The sequence below is a fragment of the Bombina bombina genome, chromosome 5 (genome assembly GCF_027579735.1).
Source record: "Bombina bombina isolate aBomBom1 chromosome 5, aBomBom1.pri, whole genome shotgun sequence".
In the NCBI taxonomy this organism is placed as follows: domain Eukaryota; kingdom Metazoa; phylum Chordata; class Amphibia; order Anura; family Bombinatoridae; genus Bombina; species Bombina bombina.
In genome coordinates, this window is record NC_069503.1 from 473,110,193 (window position 1) to 473,135,835 (window position 25,643).

General features: G+C 37.2%; 1 protein-coding gene across 1 annotated transcript in view; it reads right to left on the reverse strand.

Annotated features, from left to right (window-relative positions):
• LOC128661511 (uncharacterized) overlaps window positions 1-25,643 on the reverse strand; it is a 300,034-nt gene that overhangs the window by 234,707 nt on the left and 39,684 nt on the right. Inside the window, exons 12-19 of the mRNA XM_053715761.1 lie at window positions 23,375-23,925; window positions 22,947-23,290; window positions 21,921-22,145; window positions 21,680-21,799; window positions 15,990-16,158; window positions 11,541-11,783; window positions 8,883-9,018; window positions 552-758 (exon numbers count right to left, since the gene is read on the reverse strand). Coding sequence (XP_053571736.1) covers window positions 552-758; window positions 8,883-9,018; window positions 11,541-11,783; window positions 15,990-16,158; window positions 21,680-21,799; window positions 21,921-22,145; window positions 22,947-23,290; window positions 23,375-23,925 — 1,995 coding nt within the window. The remainder of the gene's footprint in view (window positions 1-551; window positions 759-8,882; window positions 9,019-11,540; window positions 11,784-15,989; window positions 16,159-21,679; window positions 21,800-21,920; window positions 22,146-22,946; window positions 23,291-23,374; window positions 23,926-25,643) is intronic.

Here is a 25,643-nt window from a genome sequence, read left to right on the forward strand (position 1 = left end):
CACTGTTATACAGGCTGTACACTCACTACTTTACATTGTAGCAAAGTGTAATTTCTTCAGTGTTGTCACATGAAAAGATATAATAAAATATTTACAAAAATGTGAGGGGTGTACTCACTTTTGTGAGATACTGTATATAGTATTTGTTTATATGTATAAGCATATACATATATATTTGTAGTTTAAAACACAGTCTCCATAGACCACTATGTAAAGGCAATTTTCATCCCCTCGATTTAACCCCTTATAACTGCTTTGTGCAGTTATTTAAAAAAGTAAAAAAAATAAAGATGTTCATTTATTTTTTTTTAGAAATGGAACTTTACACTTTATTTTGGGAACAATGGAGGGATATTTTTTTCATTAACCAGAGATCTCATGGTAGTATTAACCAGTCACTTGTAATGGCTGGTTATTTAATGTGCACCCGTAAACAGGAAACGCTGCCAGTTTACGGACGCACTTTAAAATTGCGCTCCACTTGTAATCTAGCCCATAATCTTCCCAAAAACAGTTTGCCATCATTTCAACATCAATACATGCAGACATACCTTAGCTACAGCGGTATATTTTCCATAAGCCAGGAAGAATTTTGGGAGTGTGATTGCTTGTCTTTTATTTTCAATATGCGCAGGTAGGCTTAAAAGATTCCCATCTGACTTCACGAAAGACCAATAATAGTGAAGGCCTTGGGAGATATTGCACAATATTGGAGCTTCAAAGGTGACTCTAAGATGGAGATGCTCGTATCTTCGGATCTGTATGGCAAACATAAATGTTATTAATGAACATGACAATAGAAATAAATATTTTATTTGTATCCCACCTTAAATATCTGTACACATTGCCATGATAATTGTAGCATAGAAAATTTATATCAATATAGTGGGCTAGATTCCTAGACACTCATGTTCAAAATTAATTGAGCTTCTTTTCTAATTGCACTACACATAGTATATAAAGAAATTAATGAACTAGCAAAATGTTAAATCAAATTAATTACAATCATATCACCTAATATATTTATCCAAGAATTAGTTTCTATGTTTCGGCTTTCTTATCTATAAAGAACTGTGTTTATTTAGACAGACCCTTATACACTTATGTACCTCTTGAAATTTTGCATATTCTCTATTTTTGTTTTATGTTAAATAAATAATGTAAGATTGATTCATAGCCGGACAGGCCTACCAAGATCCTAGATTTATCATTAATCATTTTAGTAGTCCTCCTCTGGTTTTTAGTGCCTAGTTAAGACATTAGGCCCCATTTATCAAGGTGCAAAAGCAGTTTCGGGGCCCAGGCGTTTCAGGCCTGCCTGAAACGATAATCAATCCAATCTAATCCGGATGATTGACAGCCCCTGCTAGTGGCCAATTGGCTGTAAGCAAGCAAGGGGTGGCATTTAACAAGGAATGCTTGTGCAATGTTAAATGCGGACAGCGTATGCTGCCTGCTCACAGCAAGGTCTGGTGGACATGTTCGTGGTAACAAATCATGTCTGCCTGACCTTTAATAAATGGAGCCCAGGGTGACAGACTGTTTGTAGGGTACCTATATAACAAATATGGCATTTTTTCTATAAAAAACTCATATAATTTAATTCTGAAAAAAAATATTGAGGGAAGATGTATCCCAGTCATGCACTTGAGAAAAATGGGGCCTGTGCATTTTACAGACTCAACAGAAAATATAACATATCTTCAATTTTTTTCAGGTCTGCTTTTTGTTCCCAGCCCGGCCCTAAACTGACTGCTGTTATTGCAATAATCTTGCTTGCTATGCTATACCTAATGCTATAACTAATCACATATACTGCTGTAATAATGCAGCATCAATATTCTAGTCACTGATTTATCACAATTGTATTACCTTTATTGCTGTTTGTTTAAATTCAACATTTTGTCATTATTATTTAACAAATCCTATTTTCATAGATACTCTCTGACTAGGGTTGCCACCTCAGCCATGTTTTCCTGGACACTTATGAGTTACACATGCTGCAGGGCATGCAGGGAGGAACATGTATTGTGTTTCTGGACAGAACTATTTATATTCCTCCCTGCACACCCTGCAGCATGTGTAACTTATAAGTGTTCTGTATTTTAAGGGACAGGTGGCAACCCTATGGACTCTGACTGGCAGTATATAACACTAGTTTATACCCTTGGTCTGTGATAAAAAATAAATATTTGAATAATATTATTCTATTCTAGGTGCATAGATATGTTATTTCAACTTGTCAATTTGTATAAATGTTGGAGAAATGTAGGATTAAATGGCTATTTTGCTAATAAACAACAGATTGGTAAAGTACAAAAGTGTGAATATAAAGTATCAAATATATTATTCCTTCCATGATCTGAGAGGAGTTTGCTCTTGTGATAAAAAAACGTGTCATTTGTATTCCTCTATGTATCTCACAATACACATGTATAGTTCATGAAGATGGTATAGAGTCAGTTAACAACTTGCTCCTTGTGAATAAGCACTATGGGTGTCTTCCAACTAAATATTCTTTCCTATTGTTGGATTTGTTATGTTTTTATGTTGCATAATATTTTTTTCTATTAATTTGAGAGAAATGTGTATTTACAATATGTTGGCACAGCTATGGGCCCCAAGCTGTGCCGATGGATACATGAATTCTTATTAAAAAAAATATTCTTATTTATCCTGAATTTCTGAAATTTGTATTTAAAAGTATTAAATGGAATATTTTTTATTTATCTAGCAAGGTAGCAAGGATGTTCTGGTACAATCCTTTAGAAAAATTAAAGGGATAGTAAAGTCCAAATTAATCTTTCATGAATCAGATAGGGATTGTAATTTCAAACAACTTTCCAATTTACTTTTATCATCAAATTTGCTTTGTTCTTTGGTATTCTTAGTTGAAAGCTAAACCTAGGTAGGCTCATATGCTAATTTTTAAGCCCTTGAAGGTGCATCTTATCTCAATGCATTTGACAGTTTTTCACTGCTAGAGGGCATTAGTTCATGTGTTTAATATAAATAAAATTGTGGTCATGTACTTAGAGTAATATAAGAGTCAGCAATAATTGCCTGAAATGCAAGTCTGTCAAAAGATATGCGATAAGGAGGCAGTCTGCAGAAACTTAGGCCTAGATTTGGAGTTTGGCGGTAAAAGGGCTGTTAACGCTCCGCGGGCTTTTTTCTGGCCGCACCATAAATTTAACTCTGGTATCGAGAGTTCAAACAAATGCTGTGTTAGGCTCCAAAAAAGGAGCGTAGAGCATTTTTTCCGCAAATGCAACTCTCGATACCAGAGTTGCTTACGGACGCGGCCAGCCTCAAAAACGTGCTCGTGCACGATTCTCCCATAGGAAACAATGGGGCTGTTTGAGCTGAAAAAAAACCTAACACCTGCAAAAAAGCAGCGTTCAGCTCCTAACGCAGCCCCATTGTTTCCTATGGGGAAACACTTCCTACGTCTGCACCTAACACTCTAACATGTACCCCGAGTCTAAACACCCCTAGCCTTACACTTATTAACCCCTAATCTGCTGCCCCCGCTATCGCTGACCCCTGCATATTTTTTTTAACCCCTAATCTGCCGCTCCGTAAACCGCCGCAACCTACGTTATCCCTATGTACCCCTAATCTGCTGCCCCTAACACCGCCGACCCCTATATTATATTTATTAACCCCTAATCTGCCCCCCTCAACGTCGCCGACACCTGCCTACACTTATTAACCCCTAATCTGCCGAGCGGACCGCACCGCTACTATAATAAAGTTATTAACCCCTAACCCGCCTCACTAACCCTATCATAAATAGTATTAACCCCTAATCTGCCCTCCCTAACATCGCCGACACCTACCTTCAATTATTAACCCCTAATCTGCCGAGCGGACCTCACCGCTATTCTAATAAATGTATTAACCCCTAAAGCTAAGTCTAACCCTAACACTAACACCCCCCTAACTTAAATATAATTTACATCTAACGAAATAAATTAACTCTTATTAAATAAATGATTCCTATTTAAAGCTAAATACTTACCTGTAAAATAAACCTTAATATAACTACAATATAAATTATAATTATATTATAGCTATTTTAGGATTAATATTTATTTTACAGGCAACTTTGTAATTATTTTAACCAGGTACAATAGCTATTAAATAGTTAAGAACTATTTAATATCTACCTAGTTAAAATAATTACAAAATTACCTGTAAAATAAATCCTAACCTAAGATATAATTAAACCTAACACTACCCTATCAATAAAATAATTAAATAAACTACCTACAATTACCTACAATTAACCTAACACTACACTATCAATAAATTAATTAAACACAATTCCTACAAATAAATACAATTAAATAAACTAGCTAAAGTACAAAAAATAAAAAAGAACTAAGTTACAAAAAATAAAAAAATATTTACAAACATAAGAAAAATATTACAACAATTTTAAACTAATTACACCTACTCTAAGCCCCCTAATAAAATAACAAAGCCCCCCAAAATAAAAAATTCCCTACCCTATTCTAAATTAAAAAAGTTACAAGCTCTTTTACCTTACCAGCCCTGAACAGGGCCCTTTGCGGGGCATGCCCCAAGAATTTCAGCTCTTTTGCCTGTAAAAGAATAAATACAATACCCCCCCCCCAACATTACAACCCACCACCCACATACCCCTAATCTAACACAAACCCCCCTTAAATAAACCTAACACTAAGCCCCTGAAGATCTTCCTACCTTGTCTTCACCATCCAGGTTCACCGATCCGTCCTGAAGAGCTCCTCCGATGTCCTGATCCAAGCCCAAGTGGGGGGCTGAAGAGGTCCATGATCCGGTCAAAGTCTTCATCCAAGCGGGGCAGAAGAGGATCTTCCATCCGATTGAAGTCATCATCCAGGCGGCATCTTCTATGGTCTTCCATCCGGAGCGAAGCGGCAGGATCCTGAAGACCTCCAGCGCGGAACATCCATCCGGACCGACGACTGAACGACGAATGACTGTTCCTTTAAGGGACGTCATCCAAGATGGCGTCCCTCGAATTCCGATTGGCTGATAGGATTCTATCAGCCAATCGGAATTAAGGTAGGAATTTTCAGATTGGCTGATGGAATCAGCCAATCAGAATCTAGTTCAATCCGATTGGCTGATCCAATCAGCCAATCAGATTGAGCTCGCATTCTATTGGCTGATCGGAACAGCCAATAGAATGCGAGCTCAATCTGATTGGCTGATTGGATCAGCCAATCGGATTGAACTTGATTCTGATTGGCTGATTCCATCAGCCAATCTGAAAATTCCTACCTTAATTCAGATTGGCTGATAGAATCCTATCAGCCAATCGGAATTCGAGGGACGCCATCTTGGATGACGTCCCTTAAAGGAACAGTCATTCGTCGTTCAGTCGTCGGTCCGGATGGATGTTCCGCGCTGGAGGTCTTCAGGATCCTGCCGCTTCGCTCCGGATGGAAGACCATAGAAGATGCCGCCTGGATGATGACTTCAATCGGATGGAAGATCCTCTTCTGCCCCGCTTGGATGAAGACTTTGACCGGATCATGGACCTCTTCAGCCCCCCGCTTGGGCTTGGATCAGGACATCGGAGGAGCTCTTCAGGACGGATCGGTGAACCTGGATGGTGAAGACAAGGTAGGAAGATCTTCAGGGGCTTAGTGCTAGGTTTATTTAAGGGGGGTTTGTGTTAGATTAGGGGTATGTGGGTGGTGGGTTGTAATGTTGGGGGGGGGTATTGTATTTATTCTTTTACAGGCAAAAGAGCTGAAATTCTTGGGGCATGCCCCGCAAAGGGCCCTGTTCAGGGCTGGTAAGGTAAAAGAGCTTGTAACTTTTTTAATTTAGAATAAGGTAGGGAATTTTTTATTTTGGGGGGCTTTGTTGTTTTATTAGGGGGCTTAGAGTAGGTGTAATTAGTTTAAAATTGTTGTAATATTTTTCTTATGTTTGTAAATATTTTTTTATTTTTTGTAACTTAGTTCTTTTTTATTTTTTGTACTTTAGTTAGTTTATTTAATTGTATTTATTTGTAGGAATTGTGTTTAATTAATTTATTGATAGTGTAGTGTTAGGTTAATTGTAGGTAATTATAGGTAGTTTATTTAATTATTTTATTGATAGGGTAGTGTTAGGTTTAATTATATCTTAGGTTAGGATTTATTTTACAGGTAAATTTGTTATTATTTTAACTAGGTAACTATTAAATAGTTCTTAACTATTTAATAGCTATTGTACCTGGTTAAAATAATTACAAAGTTGCCTGTAAAATAAATATTAATCCTAAAATAGCTATAATATAATTATAATTTATATTGTAGCTATATTAGGATTTATTTTACAGGTAAGTATTTAGCTTTAAATAGGAATCATTTATTTAATAAGAGTTAATTTATTTCGTTAGATGTAAATTATATTTAAGTTAGGGGGGTGTTAGTGTTAGGGTTAGACTTAGCTTTAGGGGTTAATCCATTTATTATAGTAGCGGTGAGCTCCGGTCGTCAGATTAGGGGTTAATAATTGAAGTTAGGTGTCGGCGATGTTAGGGAGGGCAGATTAGGGGTTAATACTATTTATGATAGGGTTAGTGAGGCGGGTTAGGGGTTAATAACTTTATTATAGTAGCGCTCAGGTCCGCTCGGCAGATTAGGGGTTAATAAGTGTAGGCAGGTGTCGGCGACGTTGAGGGGGGCAGATTAGGGGTTAATAAATATAATATAGGGGTCGGCGGTGTTAGGGGTAGCAGATTAGGGGTACATAGGGATAACGTAGGTGGCGGCGCTTTGCGGTCGGAAGATTAGGGGTTAGTTATTTTAAGTAGCTGGCAGCGACGTTGTGGGGGGCAGGTTAGGGGTTAATAAATGTAATACAGGGGTCGGCGGGGTTAGGGGCAGCAGATTAGGGGTACATAAGTATAACGTAGGTGGCGGTCGGCAGATTAGGGGTTAAAAATTTTAATCGAGTGGCGGCGATGTGGGGGGGCCTCGGTTTAGGGGTACATAGGTAGTTTATGGGTGTTAGTGTACTTTAGGGTACAGTAGTTAAGAGCTTTATGAACCGGCGTTAGCCAGAAAGCTCTTAACTCCTGCTATTTTCAGGCGGCTGGAGTTTTGTCGTTAGAGCTCTAACGCTCACTTCAGAAACGACTCTAAATACCGGCGTTAGAAAGATCCCATTGAAAAGATAGGATACGCAAATGGCGTAGGGGGATCTGCGGTATGGAAAAGTCGCGGCTGAAAAGTGAGCGTTAGACCCTTTAATCACTGACTCCAAATACCAGCGGGCGGCCAAAACCAGCGTTAGGAGCCTCTAACGCTGGTTTTGACGGCTACCGCCGAACTCCAAATCTAGGCCCTAGTTACAAGGTAATTACAGAGGTAAAAAGTGTATTTCTATAACAGTGTTGGTTATGCAAAACTTGAGAATAGTACATAAAGGGATTGTCTATCATTTTAAACAATAACATGTTCGGTGTTTATTACCCTTTTAAATAATATTCAAACAAATAGAGTTTTAAGATATTAAGATTTTAAGGAGGATGACAGTTTAGAGATCAGGGTCTATAGAAAACCAGCAGAGTGACATACATTAGTGACATTTGACAGCTTTCATGAAAACCAAAGTCATCGACAGATGACAAATGCCAAAAGATTAACATCTGAAGTAAAGTATAATTTTCATTTAACGCAATGGTTAGACAATTTGCTTATAGAGGTAATCCTCAAGGCATTTTTGAAGAAAAAAAAAGCGATTTTGGATCCAAAAGTGACATTATTAAATTACTGTAAGGAGGAAAAGAATAGAAATATACAGACTATATTACACATATTTTGAAAATACGCAAGGCGATTTGTGAAACTTGAGAAATATTATAAACAAAAGAAGAAATGAAAGCTTAGGACCTGGCCCATTTTAGGTTCAGCACCTGGATAGCGCTTGCTGATTGGTGGCTAATTGTAGCCACCAATCAGCAAAGCTATCCAGGGTTCTGAACCAAAAATAAGCTGGCTCCTAACCTTTCATCCTGCTTTTTCAACTAAAGATACCAAGAGAACGAAGAAAATTTGCTAATAGAAGTAAATTAGAAAGTTGCTTAAAATTGCCTGCTCTATCTGAATCATGGAAGAAAAACATTGGGATTAGTATTCATTTAAATGTCAGTGTGGGTGATCAACCACAATAGAGTATATGCTAAACAAAAGGGATTGTATGATTTATACGGAAATGGAAATCCCAGAATAGAGAATAACTTTATTATTTGTTTGCACAATGAATAAAAAAGTCAGAATATGTTGTCTGAATTGGTTCTTGCAACAATATGTGTGTCTTGGGAAGTTGTGGACTACATAAAAGTATTATTTCTGCCTTCTCATTTGAATTACATAAAAGTGTTAATTCCACCTTAAAGGATCAGTCAATACAGTAGATTTGCATAATCAACAAATGCATGATAAGAAGACAATGCAATAGCACTTAGTCTGAACTTCAAATGAGTAGATTTTTTTAAAATAAATTGCAAAGTTATGTCTATTTCCACTCCCCCTGTATCATGTGACAGCCATCAGCCAATCACAAATGCATATACGTATATATATTCTGTGAATTCTTGCACATGCTCAGTAGGAGCTGGTGACTCAAAAAGTGTAAATATAAAAATACTGTGCACATTTTGTTAATGGAAGTAAATTGGAAAGTTGTTTTAAATTGCTGCTCTATCTGACTCATGAAGTTTAATTTTGACTTGAGTGTCCCTTTAATGTTTAATTTGAAACTAATACTACTAACACTGACGCAGACCTAGCAAACATAAATTTCTATGTTTCCCTTATATGTCTATGTATCTGTGTTATTGCTTAGTTATTGCACATAAGATGCTATACCTGAATTTGATTTGTTGGTCCAATAATCTTCACAGGAGGCGGCTGGCAGGGCTCTTTCACAACAAAAATCTGCTTGGTAAGGAAAGCAGAGCTCACATTGTTGAAGACTAAAACATTCACAGTAAACTCCCCTTCTCTGAAATTAAACAAAACAAAAGAAATAAATGTTGAGAATTTAATAAAAATCCATATTTCATTAAAATAGAATATTTTATAGACACATTAAAGTTCTAGTAAAGTTCACACAAGAACTGATATCAGTGTGTTTGCAGAGCCAACTGAGGCTTGTTTAACAATTAGATGGAGGTAAATTTGTTTTCAGAAAACTTAAAATTATTTGTGCAATATATGTTAACTTTATCAATTTAATTTTTCTATAATTTGTGTCATAATCAGATTATAATCATACACAATATATTGTGAGTGTCTACAGCTAATATATTGGGGCCTATCTATGAAGCTCCGTATGGAGCTTGAAGCCCCGTGTTTCTGGCGAGCCTTCAGACTCACCAGAAACACCAGTTATAAAGCAGCGGTCTAAAGACCGCTGCTCCATAACCTGTCCGCCTGCTCTGAGGAGGCGGACAGACATCGCCACAATTCAACCCGATCGAATACGATCGGATTCATTGACACCCCCTGCTAGCGGCCGATTGGCCGCGAATCTGCAGGGGGTGGCATTGCACCAGCAGTTCACAAGAGCTGCTGGTGCAATGCTGAATGCGGAGAGCGTATTGCTCTCCGCATTCAGCGAGGTCTGTCGGACATGATCCGCAATGTCAGATCATGTCCGACAGGCCTTTCATAAATAGGCCCCATAGTTTTTACAGTCAACGTGTGCCTTCATGACCAAAATTAACCATAATGCCTCATACGTATCCCATCTCTAATAAATAACAGCTATAATATATTCACAACATGTATAAGTGATCATTTTGTTTGATCCCTGAGAATAATAATTCAGGAAACATAAACTGAATGTTAATTTTCCTATACTTACATTCATCACTCTTTCAATACAAAGATATGAGATTTGAAGAAATAAAATGTCAAATACAGTTTCCTTATTTTCAAATGGCAAGTGTTTGAACTTACCAAAAGTTCCATTCCCAACTCACTAAAACACATCTTGCATGTTATTTCAAGCATACCATTCATAACTATTTAAAGAGATATCTAATAGTATAGTGAATTAGCTCTATTGTTTAAAACAGTAATTCAATTTGTGAATATGCAGAGGCTTGAAAACTCAGGAATGATTAACCTTTGTACATTTGTTTGATTCATAGTAGGTCTGTGCATTCGGGTCATTCGTGATGATCTAAATGCGGAAGAAGGTGACCGCTTGCAGCATTCGGCTCTTTTCAGAGACGTATTTATTTTTGTGAAAATCCAGATCTTAGTGTGTTGTACTTTACACGAATAAATGTGGCTTCGAAAAGAGCCATCTGCTGCGAGCAGCTGCCTTCTTCACCATTCAGATAATCAGAAATGATCAGAAAGCACAGACCTATATTATAGACTATATTTATTCACATCTATAAAAAGGCATAGATATTATCTTGACGTGCATTTCACCATTCTCTATAATGCTGTTTCAATAAATGTTATAAAAAGAGGTACTATTGGTAGACAGATAGATAGATAGATAGATAGATAGATAGATAGATAGACCAACAAACTCACACCACACCCTTAAATGCCATATGACAAATTACATACAATAACATAAACATATATAAACACAATCTATTTCCATGTTTTGTATGTGTCTAGGAAAATTTACAAAAGCCTGTGTCACTCTTGTTTGTATCTCAGTTTGGTTGGTTGAAAGCTAGCATGTGTGGCTGTAAGTTAGGGACCCAGGGAAAAGAGACATTGACAAAGTCTTGGGCCTATCACTATTTGGCTAACTGCTGTAAATAAATAAATCTTCCATTTTGCTTTTAATCTAGCTGTGTGCATACAAGTGAGTGCTGGACTTTCTATGTGTTGTGTTGCATATAGATTATAGATATAAATATAAAGATAGATGGCTTCCTCTAACCTCCAGAAAAAAACATAAAATCCTGACTATAACTTTTAAAGCTCTCAATAACACTGCTCCTCCCTATATCTCCAAACTAGTCTCCAGATACTCGCCCTCCCGTACCCTTCGCTCTGCTCATGACCTCCTTCTCTCCTCCTCTCTTGTCACCTCCTCACATTCCCGTCTACAAGACTTCTCCAGACTGGCCTCTATTTTGTGGAACTCTCTGCCTCGCTCTACACGACTCTCCCCTAGTTTTCAAACATTTGAGCGCTCCTTAAAGACTCTACTGTTTAGGGATGCATATAATTTACACTAACATTTTTCTATCTTAGTCACTCTCCTCCTTTAGCTATCCTCCTGAACCTCCTTAGCATTTAAGCCTTTGAGCCTAGCTGCTCTGTAGATCACCCTCCTGAGAGATGATTTACAATAGTGAAACTCTTGGCAGGGCCCTCTATCCATTTGCCTCCGATAACTGTTACTTTGCATATTAGACCCATGTCTTTAGCGCTGCGAAACCTGTTGGCACTCTACAAATAACTGATAATAATAATAGATTATAGATAGATAGATAGATAGATAGATAGATAGATAGATAGATAGATAGATAGATACTATAGACTTACCTTGTAAACACATGATTCTCAGTTTTGTTATTTCCAGGTCTAATAGACCCATCACCAAAGTTCCACAAGTAATTGATGTTTGCTCTAGAGTTTGTTCTGCACTCAAATGTCACACTGGCATCTACTAAAACCGATGAGCTAGCAACAAGACTATGAGGAATCACTCTACTTTGTATGAAAATAGTATGGATGTCAGATGTAATGGAAGATATTTCATTTGAGGCTGTAACAATGACATTATACCTGTTTTGAATAAAAATGAGCATATTTTACAATAAAGATAAAACAATAGTCTAAATTTTGATTGTATACATATGTTATTAATGTTTTTCAAAGCAATAAAGGCTGACCCTTAAAGGGACATGAAACACAACATTTTTATTTCATGGTTCAGATAGAGAATGCAATTTTAAACATCTTTCCAATTTACTTCTATTATCTAATTTGCTTTATTCTCTTGGTATCATTTGTTGAAGAAGCAGCAATGCCCTACTGGGAGCTTGCTAAACACATAAAGCATATATTTGCAGCCACCAATCTGAAGTTCCTGAGCCTACCTAGATATCCTTTTCAACAAAGGGTACCCCAGGAAAACAAAACAAACTAGAAGTAAATTGGAAAGTTGTTTAACCCCTTAATGACCGAGGACGTGCAGGGTACGTCCTCTTAAAAAAGTCACTTAAAGTAAAAGTAAACTTAGTGCTTCTACTCTGCAGATTTACATAATTACCGTCAAAACAATAGCACTTTCATTCATGACTTTTTTTTTTACATTACATAAATAACGTTTTCGCCGCATTTAAATGCATATTTGTTTAATCTTCTATTCAGCCCGTTGGTGATGCGTTAATTAACTTCCTGGTCACGTTTTTTCAAGAGACCAATTGACTTTCTGGCCGATCGGCGGCCAGAAAGCTACGTCACAGCCTGCTCGCAGCCAATGCGCATGCGCCGAGTGCAATATAAACAAGGTTATGCCTGTCGCGCGTTCACAATTTGCGCATGCGCATACTTGACCATCATTTCTTGCCAAGATTCTCAGCGTCTTAGCGGGCTGCTCCGAGCTCCAAAAGTCAAATAGAGTTAGAATAGAGTTAGCCACTAATCGCAAATCAAGCGTATCGTAGTGTCAAGAAAAAAAGCGTCTAGTACACACTAATAGCATAATACTGAATGAATACATTCTTTCTATTCATTCAGTATTATGTAGCCAAACAGTTTGACGCATGCGCGTTTTCATTAGGGGATGAGAAAGTTCGCATGCGCATTGGTAGCCGGATCGCAGATTAGCGCATGCGCAGTAGATCCATATATCGTGAACGAGCTTTTAGTCTACGTATAGAGCGGGTGTGACCGCTCTATACGTAATGAATACAAAATCCAGGAAAAGGAGGGTGGGAGGAGCAACGGACAGAACGGTAGGGAAAGAAAATATAAAAATATAAACTATTAGATTGAAGAAAATAAAAAACAAACCAAGTGAAAATGTTATATTAGTGCTATAGATTATAATGATATGTGGCAATATGGAAACATTTACTTTCACTTTAACGACCAAGGACGTACCCTGCACGTCCTCGGTTTGGAAAGCAGCTGGAAGCGATCCTGATCACTTCCAGCTGATTTCCGGTTATTGCAGGATGCCTCGATATTGAGGCATCCTGCAATAACATTTTTTACCCCTCCGGTGCAGAGAGAGCCACTCTGTGGCCCTCTCTGCACCGGACATTGATGGCCGCATTCGTTGGTGGGTGGGAGCTGAAGTGGGAGGTGGGTGGGCGGCCATCGATGGCTTCTTAGTCAGAGAGGGGGGCGGGATCGGTTGCGGTATCGCCGGGGGCGCGCACGGGCGCGCGCGCGTGCACGGGGGGTGGCGGGCGGGCACGTGCACGGGGCGGGAGCGGGTGGGAACCGCTACACTACAGAAAAAAGGTACAAGTTGATTGTAAAAAAATATAAAATAAACTTATTTTTTTGAAAGCATCTAAGGGATCAGGAAGGGGTGGGGGGTTGGTATTGGGGGGGGGGGAAGCTACACTACAGAAAAGGGACATTTTTTTTATATATAACAGCATATTTTTCACTAAAATGGGTACTGGCAGACAGCTGCCAGTACCCAAGATGGCGCACATTAAGTCAGAGGGGGAGGGTTAGAGAGCTGTTTGGTGGGGGATCAGTGAGGTTGGGGGCTAATGGGGATCCTACACATAAGCATATGTAAATATGCTAAAAAAAATGCACAAAAAAGCCAAAATTTTCCTTTTATTTTAGTACTGGCAGAGTTTCTGCCAGTATTTAAGATGGCGGGGACATTTGTGGGGTAGGGGAGGGAAGAGAGATGTTTGGGAGGGATCAGGGGGTCTGATGTTTCAGGTGGGAGGCTGATCTCTACACTAAAGCTAAAATTAACCCTGCAAGCTCCCTACAAGCTACCTAATTAACCCCTTCACTGCTAGCCATAATACACGTGTGATGCGCAGCGCCATTTAGCAGCATTCTAATTACCAAAAAGCAACGCCAAAGTCATATATGTCTGCTATTTCTGAACAAAGGGGATCCCAGAGAAGCATTTACAACCATTTGTGCCATAATTGCACAAGCTGTTTGTAAATGATTTCAGTGAGAAACCTAAAATTGTGAAAAATGTAACATTTTTTTAAATTTGATCGCATTTGGCGGTGAAATGGTGGCATGAAATATACCAAAATGGGCCTAGATCAATACTTGGGGTTGTCTACTACACTACACTAAAGCTAAAAATACCCCAAAAAGCTCCTTACATGCTTCCTAATTAACCCCTTCACTGCTGGGCATAATACACGTGTGGTGGGCAGTGGCATTTAGCGGCCTTCTAATTACCAAAAAGCAAAGCCAAAGCCATATATGTCTGCTATTTCTGAACAAAGGGGATCCCAGAGAAGAATTTACAACCATTTATGCCATAATTGCACAAGCAGTTTGTAAATAATTTCAGTGAGAAACTGAAAGTTTGTGAAAAAATTTGTGAAAAAGTGAACGATTTTTTGTATTTGATCGCATTTGGCGGTGAAATGGTGGCATGAAATATACCAAAATGGGCCTAGATCAATACTTTGGGATGTCTTCTAAAAAAAATATATATACATGTCAATGGATATTCAGGGATTCCTGAAAGATATCAGTGTCCCAATGTAACTAGCGCTAATTTTGAAAAAAAATGGTTTGAAAATAGCAAAGTGCTACTTGTATTTATGGCCCTATAAGTTACAAAAAAAGCAAAGAAGATGTAAACATTGGGTATTTCTAAACTCAGGACAAAATTTAGAAACTATTTAGCATGGGTGTTTTTTGGTGGTTGTAGATATGTAACAGATTTTGGGGTTCAAAGTTAGAAAAAGTGTGTTTTTTTTCCATTTTTCCTCATATTTTATAAATTATTTTATAGTAAATGATAAGATATGATGAAAATAATGGTATTTTTAGAAAGTCCATTTAATGGCGAGAAAAACGGTATATAATATGTGTGGGTACAGTAAATGAGTAAGAGGAAAATTTCAGCTAAACACAAACACCGCAGAAATGTAAAAATAGCCTTGGTCCCAAACGGACAGAAAATGGAAAAGTGCTCTGGTCACTAAGGGGTTAAAATCGCAAGCTCTATCAGAATCATTAAAGAAAAAAAATTGGCTTTATGTCCCTTTAAAGGAGCTAAGTTTCAACAACCAAAGGATAATTCTAAGAACACTAAGTTGATTTTTTTTAACTTGCATGCTCTATCTGATTCATAAAAATGTAAGGCTAGATTACAAGTGGAGGGCTAAATTATCGCGCACCCGAAAACAGGAAAATTTGCCCATTTGCGGGAATGCGAAAATTAATAGCAACTAGCGCTTAGAAAATTAAACAGAGATCAGATATCTGGTTAATTTTATAAATATGCCCTAAATGGCGCCAAAATACTGTCTAGTGTAGTTTATTAAAAAAATAAAGATGGCAGCAACATTATTGTTTTTAAAAGATTACTGCGCTAGGCAGTATTTTGGGGTTAAATTTGGTGGGAGTTGGGCCTTTACATTGCAGTCAATGGGGAACTGTGTGTTCCCAGTAAATATATATGTATATGCTTATATACATGAATATTTGTGTGTTAATATGTGTATATATACTGTACATATTAACACATAAATATATATGTATATCAGCATATATATATATATTTATATTTGCTGCGCTACCTACCCCCTACGCTGGGGCTGAAGTTCTGATGCCATCTCTGACGGCATCAGAACGAAGCTCCCATAGGGAGCTTATGGAAGCGCAATGCTTTCCAGCGATGCGAACGCTGAAAACTTGTAATACCAGCGCACATTATCCTGCACTGGTTTTACACAGTGGAGCACAAATATTGCTTTCAATGTGTTCATACACTACTTTTTTAAACACAAACGTGGTATTATTAAAACAACGTACCTATTTGGCTTTGTATATGTTTTTGATATAGATGTTGAAGTAGTTGTCTCGGACTTTCCATCTCCAAAATGCCAAAAGAATTTTAAATTACCAGCCTCTTCTGTTATTACATAAAACCTAATGCTTGTCCCAGTTGAGAAGATGGTGCCATTTGTGAAAATGGAAACAGCTGAATAAAGAAAAAATATATTTAAAAAATGAGAACCATGTTGCTTACTAATTTCACTATTTATTTAAAAACTACTGTTATGAGCACTGAATATTTATGATAGCATTGGAGATGTAACATTTTTCTTATTAAAATATATATTTTAGCATTTTAACAGGGTTTATGTGCTGTATAAAGGGTCTAGTACAGTGTTTTTCAACATCAGTACTCAAAACATCCAATCAGCCAAATTTGCCTATCTGAACTAAAGCCCAGGTGAATAATCAGCTGATGGTGAGAGCAGGTTAGTAACCATGGTTACTGATCAGCTGATTATTTCACCAGTGCTCTAGTTTAGATACCATGAAATTCTGGTGTGCCCAGAGGACTGGAGTCTTTGGAATTTAGTTACAGCAAAAAGGGGCATTTCCATATGTTGTATCTGTGTGCACTTAAAGGGATATAAAAGAGCAAAAATGCTCTAATATGGTACAGCATGTTATTATTGCACTATTGCTTATATATAAATGTGTGCTTAACCCTTGCAAAGGGATTAAACACATAGTTAAAGTCAGCTCTAGACTCGGGGGCCTATTTATAAAAGGTCTTGCCGACCTGATCCGACAATGCGGATCAGGTCCGCAAGACCTCGCTGAATGCGGAGAGCAATACGCTCTCCGTATTCAGCATTGCACCAGCAGCTCACAAGAGCTGCTGGTGCAACGCCGCCCCCTGCAGACTCGGGGGGTGTCAATCAACCCGATTGTACTCAATCAGGTTGAATTCCGGCTCAGAGCAGGCGGACAGGGTTATGGAGCAGTGGTCTTTGTGACTGCTGCTCCATAACTTGTGTTTCTGGCGAGTCTGAAGACTCGCCAGAAACACGGGCCCACAAGCTCTGTTCGGAGCTTGATAAATGGGCCCCTATAAATGAGAGCTAGCTGAACACATCTGGTGAGCCAGTAGCATGAGACAAAAGTATGTAGCCACCAATAACCAGATAGCTCCCTTTTCAACAAAATATACCAAGAGAACAAAATCATTTTGAAAATATAAGTGAATTTAAAAGTATCTTAAAATGACATGCTGTATCTGAATCATGCAAGTTTCATTTTTACTTTTCTATCCGTTCAGAGGAACATGGAAGTAATTGTTTACTGCTTCGCTTCTAATTCCATTTAAGCACTGGATTATAGGCTGTTAATCAATACTATACATGCACTGTTTTGCATATTTTAAATTAAATACTTAAATGGGAGTATTATCCTGGGTGCTCGCTGCCACTGGAAATGCTCCCTTTTAATATAATGAGGGATATTTATCAAGCCGTCAACCGAAAATATACTGGAATTCCGCAGTGTAATTGTGGCGAGCTTGATTTGACCTAGTTATCAAAGCCTACAGACCTGCGAAAGTTGAAATCTGTGACATAACATACGACCTGCCGGTCTCAATCTGACACAGATCAATGCTTACGTCATTACAGATGTTCTGAATACACATTTGGGACTATTTGACAACTTTTCCAAGTTATCAAATAGTTAACAGGTACGCTCGCGGCTATTCCGGCCCAGCGTACCTGGTTTTCAATCTGCCACCCTGGAGGCCATGGATGCCATAGGAATCAATGGGAGTCTGAAAGAAGCGAAAGCTTATGTTCGATGCTGCCCGATATCCCATTGATTTCTATCGTAGAAAACCAGTAAAGTTTACACCTAACACCCTAACATAAGCCCTGAGTCTAAACACCCCTAATCTGCCACAACCTAAACAATGTTATTAACCCCTATCCTGCCGCTCCCGGACCCCGCCGCCACTATATAAAGTTATTAACCCCTATTCCGCCGCTCCCGGACCCCACCGCCACCTAAATAAATGTATTGACCCCTATTTCGCCGCTCCCGGACCCCGCTGCCCCCTAAATAAATGTATTAACCCCTAAACCTCTGGCCTCCTACATCACTACCATTAACTAAACCTATTAACCCCTAAACCGCCAGACCCCACATCGCCATAAACTAAATTAAGCTATTAACTCCTAAACCTAACAACCCGCTAACTTTACATTAAAATTACAACATCCCTATCTTAAAATAAATTAAAACTTACCTGTAGAATTAAAATAAACTAAATTACTAAATTAAACTATTAATTAACCTACCCTAACTATTATACTACAATTACATTAAACTAGCAATTAAAGGAGCTATATTACATATTAAAAAACCCTAACCCTACTCAAATTATTTAAATATACTATTTAACCTTATCTAAAATTACTAAATTTAAAAAAAAGCTAAGTTGCAAAAAAAACAACACTAAGTTACAAAAAAAATAAAAACTAATTACACCTAATCTAATAGCCCTATCAAAATAAAATAAAAAACCTAGCCTACAATAAACTACCAATGGCCCTTAAAAGGCCTTTTGCGGGGCATTGCCCCAAAGAAATCAGCTCTTTCACCTGTAAAAAAAAAATACAAGCACCCCAACAGTAAAACCCACCACCCACCCAACCAGCCCCCCAAATAAAAAGCCTATCTTAAATACCTAAGCTCCCCATTGCCCTGAAAAGGGCATTTGTATGGGCATTGCCCTTTAAATGGCATTTAGCTATTTTACCTGCCCAGACCCTACTCTAAAAATAAAACCCACCCAAAAAACCCTTAAATAAACTTAACACTAACCCCCGATGACCCACTTACAGTTTTTGAAGTTCCACTTGAAGGATCCATCCAGCCGGCAAGAAGTCTTCATCCATGCGACCTCTTCTTTCTTCATCCATCTGGCACGGAGCGGGTCCATCCTGAAGACTTCCGGCGCGGAGCTCCTCTTCAATACGGTCACCGCCGTAAACTGGAACTTGAATGAAATTGACGTCATTCAAGATGGCGTCCCTTGCATTCCTATTGGCTGAAAGGTTCCAATCAGCCAATAGGATTTGAGCAGCTCTCGTCCTATTGGCTGTTCCAATCAGCCAATAGGATTGAGCTCTAATCCTTTTGGCTGATTGGAACAGCCAATAGGATGAGAGCTGCTCAAATCCTATTAGCTGATTGGAACCTTTCAGCCAATAGGAATGCAAGGGACGCTATCTTGGATGACGTCACTTGCATTCAAGTTCCAGTTTACGGCGGTGACCGTATTGAATAGGAACTCCGCGCCGGATGTCTTAAGGATGGACCCGCTTCGTGCCAGATGGATGAACATAGAAAAGGCTGCATGGATGAAGACTTTGCCGGATGGATGAAGATAGAATAGGCCGCCTGGATGAAGACTTCTTGCCGCCCGGATGAAGACTTCAAGCGGAACTTCAAAAACTGTAAGTGGATCATCGGGGGTTAGTGTTAGGTTTATTTAAGGTTTTTTTTGGGTGGGTTTTATATTTAGAGTAGGGTCTGGGCAGGTAAAAGAGCTAAATGCCCTTTTAAGGGCAATGCCCATACAAATGCCCTTTTCAGGGCAATGGGGAGCTTAGTTTTTTTTAGATAGGCTTTTTATTTGGTGGGGTTGGTTGGGTGGGTGGTGGGTTTTACTGTTGGGGGTTTTTTTTATTTTTTTTACAGGTGAAAGAGCTGATTTCTTTGGGGCAATGGTAGTTTATTGTAGGCTAGTTTTTTTTTTTATTTTGTTAGGGCTATTAGATTAGGTGTAATTCATTTTTATTTTTGATACTGTGGTTTGTTTGTTTTTGTAACTTAGTGTGTTTTTGTAACAGCTTTTTTTTGTAATTTGGTAATTTTTAATAAGGTTAAATAGTATATTTAAATAATTTGAGTAGGGTTAGGGTTTTTTAATATGTAAAATAGTTCATTTAATTGCTAGTTTAATGTAATTGTAGTATAATAGTTAGGGTAGGTTAATTAATAGTTTAATGTATTTTATTTTAATTCTACAGGTAAGTTTTAATTTATTTTAATATAGGGATGTTGTCATTTTAATGTAAAGTTAGCGGGTTGTTAGGTTTAGGGGTTAATAACTTAATTTAGTTTATGGTGATGTGGGGGCTGGCAGTTTAGGGGTTAATAGGTTTAGTTAATGGTAGTGATGTGGGAGACCAGAGGTTTAGGGGTTAATACATTTATTAAGGTGGGGACGGGGTCCGGGAGCGGCGTAATAGGGGTTAATACATTTATTTAGGTGAGGGCGGGGTCCGGGAGCGGCGGGATAGAGTATAATAACTTTATTAAAGTTGCGGCAGGGTCTGGGAGCCGCTTGATAGGGGTTAAACATTTTACTATAGTGGCAGCGTTTAGTGACAGGGTATAAATAAAGTTGGGAAAAAGTCGAATAGCAGTGAGATCGATGACTGATTAAAATATTATAAAATCTTGTACTGCTTTTTTTGTAAAATGGATGTTAATGTACGGAAAAAATGCCTTTAGTAAAAATATGAGTACTACAATATTCTTTCTAAAAAAACAAAAAGCTACATATACAAGAGACAGCAGCATAAAATGGCCTCCCATAGGTTGTTCCCAGTACAATTAACTTTTATCAACTACTTAACTGAGTACATTGTCCTTTTTTTTTCCCAATGATTTATTTTACCAGATGCAAGCATTAAATATATTTGAAATTGCACCTTTAGGTTTATTCTAGCAATTGAAAATAAATTTTGCCTTTGTATGTATGACCATGTTCTTGCGAGGAATAGTTGAGGTTTCAGTAAGCAAAAGCAGCTTTTTTTCAAATACAAAATAATCTTGAAGGAAAATGTTTTAAATACAGTGTCCCTTTAAGTCTCTACCCTTTCTGTTAACTTTAAACTCAGAAAAAAAGGGACGTAATACACTAGATGTTCCTTTGCATAAATGTTTTGTAGATGATCCATTTATATAGCCCATACAGGTTTTTGGTTTTTTAAATGTATAGTTTTGCTTATTTTTAAATAACATTGTGCTGATTTTCAGACTCATATCCAAGCCCCAAAGTTTTAGGAGAATACTGATGTATACCTACTCCAGCTTGTGTAAAAAGTATTTTCATATGCAGAGGAAGGGGGAGGGGGGGGGAGTGTTTATTAAAGATGTATTGAATGCAATTTGTTCTCCCCCCTACATGATTTCTTTGTCCAGTAATGCATTATTTTATATTATTTGCTTGGTTTCTAGGGATCTATAAATATATTTATTATTACATTTGAAAGTAAAGCAAATGTTACCTTTGGATTTGATCTGCCATTTAAATGTTTACATAGAATGAATGCTAAAATGTTAATTCCTGTAGAGTCACTTTGATGTCTATAAGCATGATCATTAGAATGTTATTATTTGGCTATTTAGATGTAATTTAACAAATAGGAAGTTAACTTCAATTTTCTATCAGTGAATGTTGAATAATTATTAAAAATATCAGTAAGAATAAAAATGTTTTGCTTAGATTCTTTATTTTTAAAACATATACCCAGAGTTTCATCCATCCCTATTGTTTAACGGATCATAGCTTACCTTGTATTATATTGCCATTTGACACATTTCTATATCATTATTATTATTTAAATGTATCTTTTGTTCACCAATAGGTTTCTAAATTTACATACGCTTCATCTTGTACTGTACTGATACGATTTTCCAGGCCGTCTGATTTCCCACTTTGTTCACTGCAACAACCGTGATGTTGTACGTTGCTGCTGTAGAAAACTTGTAAATAATGACTGGTCCTAAAGAGAGAGAATATAAAAGATGAAATAGCAGTGAAGTATATGTTACTGTCCGTTTATACCACTGAATGTAATACTGAGTACCAAAAGATAATTATACTATAACAGTTGTAAGACTTACCTTCATTCCCATAGATTGCTTTGTTATTTATGCTCCACCTATATGACACATTGGTTCCTGTTTTGAGAGATGCTTTGAAGAGAATGGTTTCATCTTTATGTACTGTGCTAGAATTCATAGCCAACAATAAATCTTTTGGTGCTATCTCTACATAATATGGACCAAGCTCTTGTGTGGCATTAAAGAACTCATTAAATGCAATAACTCTAATGATAAAGACTCCAGCTGAAAGACAACATAAAACCATGGTTATTTTCATTATTTACACCATTTCACTTAATTTACCACTTACATATTACAAATAATTAGAGAGAGCATGCAGTTTTAACCAAATTTCCAATTTACTTTTGTTATCTAATTTGTTTTGTTCTTTTGGTATCCTTTGTTAAAAAGATACCTAGGTAGTCTCTGGAGCTGTTGATTGGTGGATACACATATACTGTATGCCTCATGTTATTGGCTCACTCATGTCAACTGCTGTTTATTCAATAAAGGATAGCAAGAGAATGCGGCAAATTAGATACAAGTAGTAAATTGGAAAGCTGTTTAAAATGTTATGTTCTATCTGAATTCTGAAAGAAAAATGCTGGGCTTCATGTCCCATTAATATAATATTATATGTTAATACTTATAAAATGTTTTGTCCCACGCAGCACAGATACAATTGATCAGTTTCAGGAAGGAGCTCACCTATGCATCAGTCTAAGTGATAAATATATTTCAGAAGCGGTGGGGATTATATTACATAGCTCTTATGTGGCTTATACATATTTAAATGGAAACTACACGTTATTTTGTGTGACAGATAGTAAAACAAAAGTGGTTTATATTGATATTGAAAATATCAGGAAATGCGTGTTGTATACATACATTTTCATTGTTTACCAGTTGATAGGGACAAAGCTCTGTTTGTAGAAGGGAGCAAGCTTCCACAATTTGACACAAAAAAGAAGATTTTTTTTTTCTACTCTGTAACATCAAATTTAAGCACAATGTAACACAATTTTAAAAAACGTGGCACAGTACCTTTTTTAAATCTATGATATGCTGAAGCTCCATATCTGCTACCTTGTACATTGCCCTTGATATAAACTGATGGAGATCCATCTCCAAAATGAAATACAAAACTGGTTTCGACTGCACTGCTTGCACGAAATTCAAGTGTTTTTGTAGAATAAAATCCATTTTCATCCTCAATAAGTGTTGCATGATCAGTTCCAAATGGAAGATAAGCCTTAAAAGCGTCAATGGGACCCAGTACTTTAACATATTCAACGTGGGTTGGAATCCATGGGTAGCCATAAAAAGGACTTGATATGAATGTAGTAAGGTTCCATGTTCCAGAAACATTTGCAGCTATGCTTACTGAACTAAAACAAAAGAAACATCAAAACACTAAATTGGAATTCTATGTTTAGAGTTGAATTGATATCTAAAGAAGATGACAAACTTACCTTCCAGAAAGAGAATAGCAGGTGAATGGTCCACAAAAAAGCCATGTGAAAACAAACTCGGAACCAGAAGGAAAATATACAGTGGCATTGATTAAGTCACCTAATTTAATTTGATGTGGAGTGACCAATGTTACATCCATTCCAACAATAGGTTCTTCTACTACTGCTTCTGCAACTTGTTCCACTCTGCTAACGGCATTGGAGACAATCAGAGTCACAGTATAATTAGATGCCTGAGTAAAGTTGTGCTCATATGCGAGTACAGAGCAAAACAGAGGGCTGTAAAAACAACCTTTGATGAGCGATTCATGAGAATAGATACTAATGCTGTCTCCATCTCCAAAATCCAGTAGTACAGTGTAGTCTTGCTGGGGTTCCACTACGACAATAATTCGGGTTGGCTGGCCTACAATAGTTCTATATATAGTCATGGAAACATTAAGGATAGGGTATTGTACTACGGTGGTCATCCTTGCCCAGAGGCTGCCAAATGAGTCTTCTACTTGAAGGTCTATGGTTAAATTACACGGCACTACAAGATCTAATTTCAACTGAAAATAAAAACATAGCAAGAATTTTAAAATAAATTACAAACACCTACATAAAAATAATACTTACTGTAAATATGATAGCTGGTAGCAACTATTTATTTTTAACTTGTGTCCTAATTGTCCTAATTAAACAATTATGTAAAAGGACGTTCTGAAGCAAACTGATATGCTCTAAGTAACTAGAGAATTAAATGTTTGCATTACTGGCACATGCAAACTATATGTTCTCTTGCTAAGGAGTTTTAAGTGAGAGCTCAGATAGTGATTAGCAAGTTGTACAATGGACACTCCTGACTGGTTCCCTGGCCTTTCCTGCTTATGAGCTGCAATGCTTGTGGTTCATGAGTGGGACTTTACGTTTGTGTTTAACCCATCTGCCTGGGTTAAATACATAGCTAGGGTCAGAAATGCCAAAATGGCACGTTCTAACGAATCCAAGAATCTAATTTTTGCATTAGACAGTCCCTTTATTACCACAGAGGTATAGCATAAGTTAACGTACTTTGTAATTATTTAAACATTATAACTATGCATTATTTGAAATAACTTACATCTTGATTAATAATTAATTTGTCACTCGTGCGATAACTTTTTACTTGGGCATTTTAGCACGCACATTACAAGTTGAAAGTAAAAAAGTAACGCAAGAGCGAAATCCCTTGAGTGCTAACTTCGAGGCCTCTGGTTTTGTGACCACATTAACTTCGTTTCCATATAGACATTTATGGGGAACGCTGTTTAAAAAAAAAAAACTAACACTTATCACGCACTAACCCTAAAGCCGAAGTGAGTTATGAACATTTTACATGCCAATGCTCTTTATATATATATATATATATATATATATATATATATATATATATATATATATTGGTTAACTGCAATCTGTGTGTCTCCTGCAGTTTAAAGAATATATTGAATAATTTTTAATATTTTTATGCATATTGTATGTAAATTACAATGGTTGTTGGAGACAGAGTTGTGGAAACTGTCTATTTCATGGTTGGTTCTGCCACGACTTGCTCATTTGTCCCTACTACAAAATGTCCCTGAATTATTATTTTTTTAAATATTGAAAACTATGTTATATGTGGAAAATTTGTTGTTTTTTTTTATGATTAGTTTTTATTGATTTTTTAAACCGGAATGACACATATACATTGTGTTGACTTAACATACAGAAAAGAACATCAAAGCCATTTAATAAGGTGAGATTACGCATATTAGTCCAGTTTCAATGTCCATGCCCAGCTTGTTTTAAGCCGGATCCTAAAATAGGGGGATTTAGAAAGACTTCCCACTTTAAAAGTCCTTCCTTGGAAAACAGGATTGGTGAGCAAGTCATTCATTTGTGATTATCAGAGAACAAAAACATTAACTTGTAAAAACAGTAACAATATAACAAAAGAAAGAATCAACTGGAAACATACTATCTGTACTTGTGAGGTATGAGAGCCATTTGCTTGTGTTGTATCTAACAGAATTTATCTATTTAGTTTAGAAGAACCTATTGGGTGGCCTTACGTTTGAGTCAGGTTGTTGTCTTAATCGGGTCGCTTTCTGCTGTAATGCGCTATAATGAACTCTACGGTGACTTAGCGAGTGATTCCCAGTAAAATTTGACCTCCAGAAATGTGTCTAATTGGTTACGTCTGTAATAACCGTACTGCTCTAGAGGGATGACTTCAGTTACCCTCGACAACCACTGATGGTAAGTT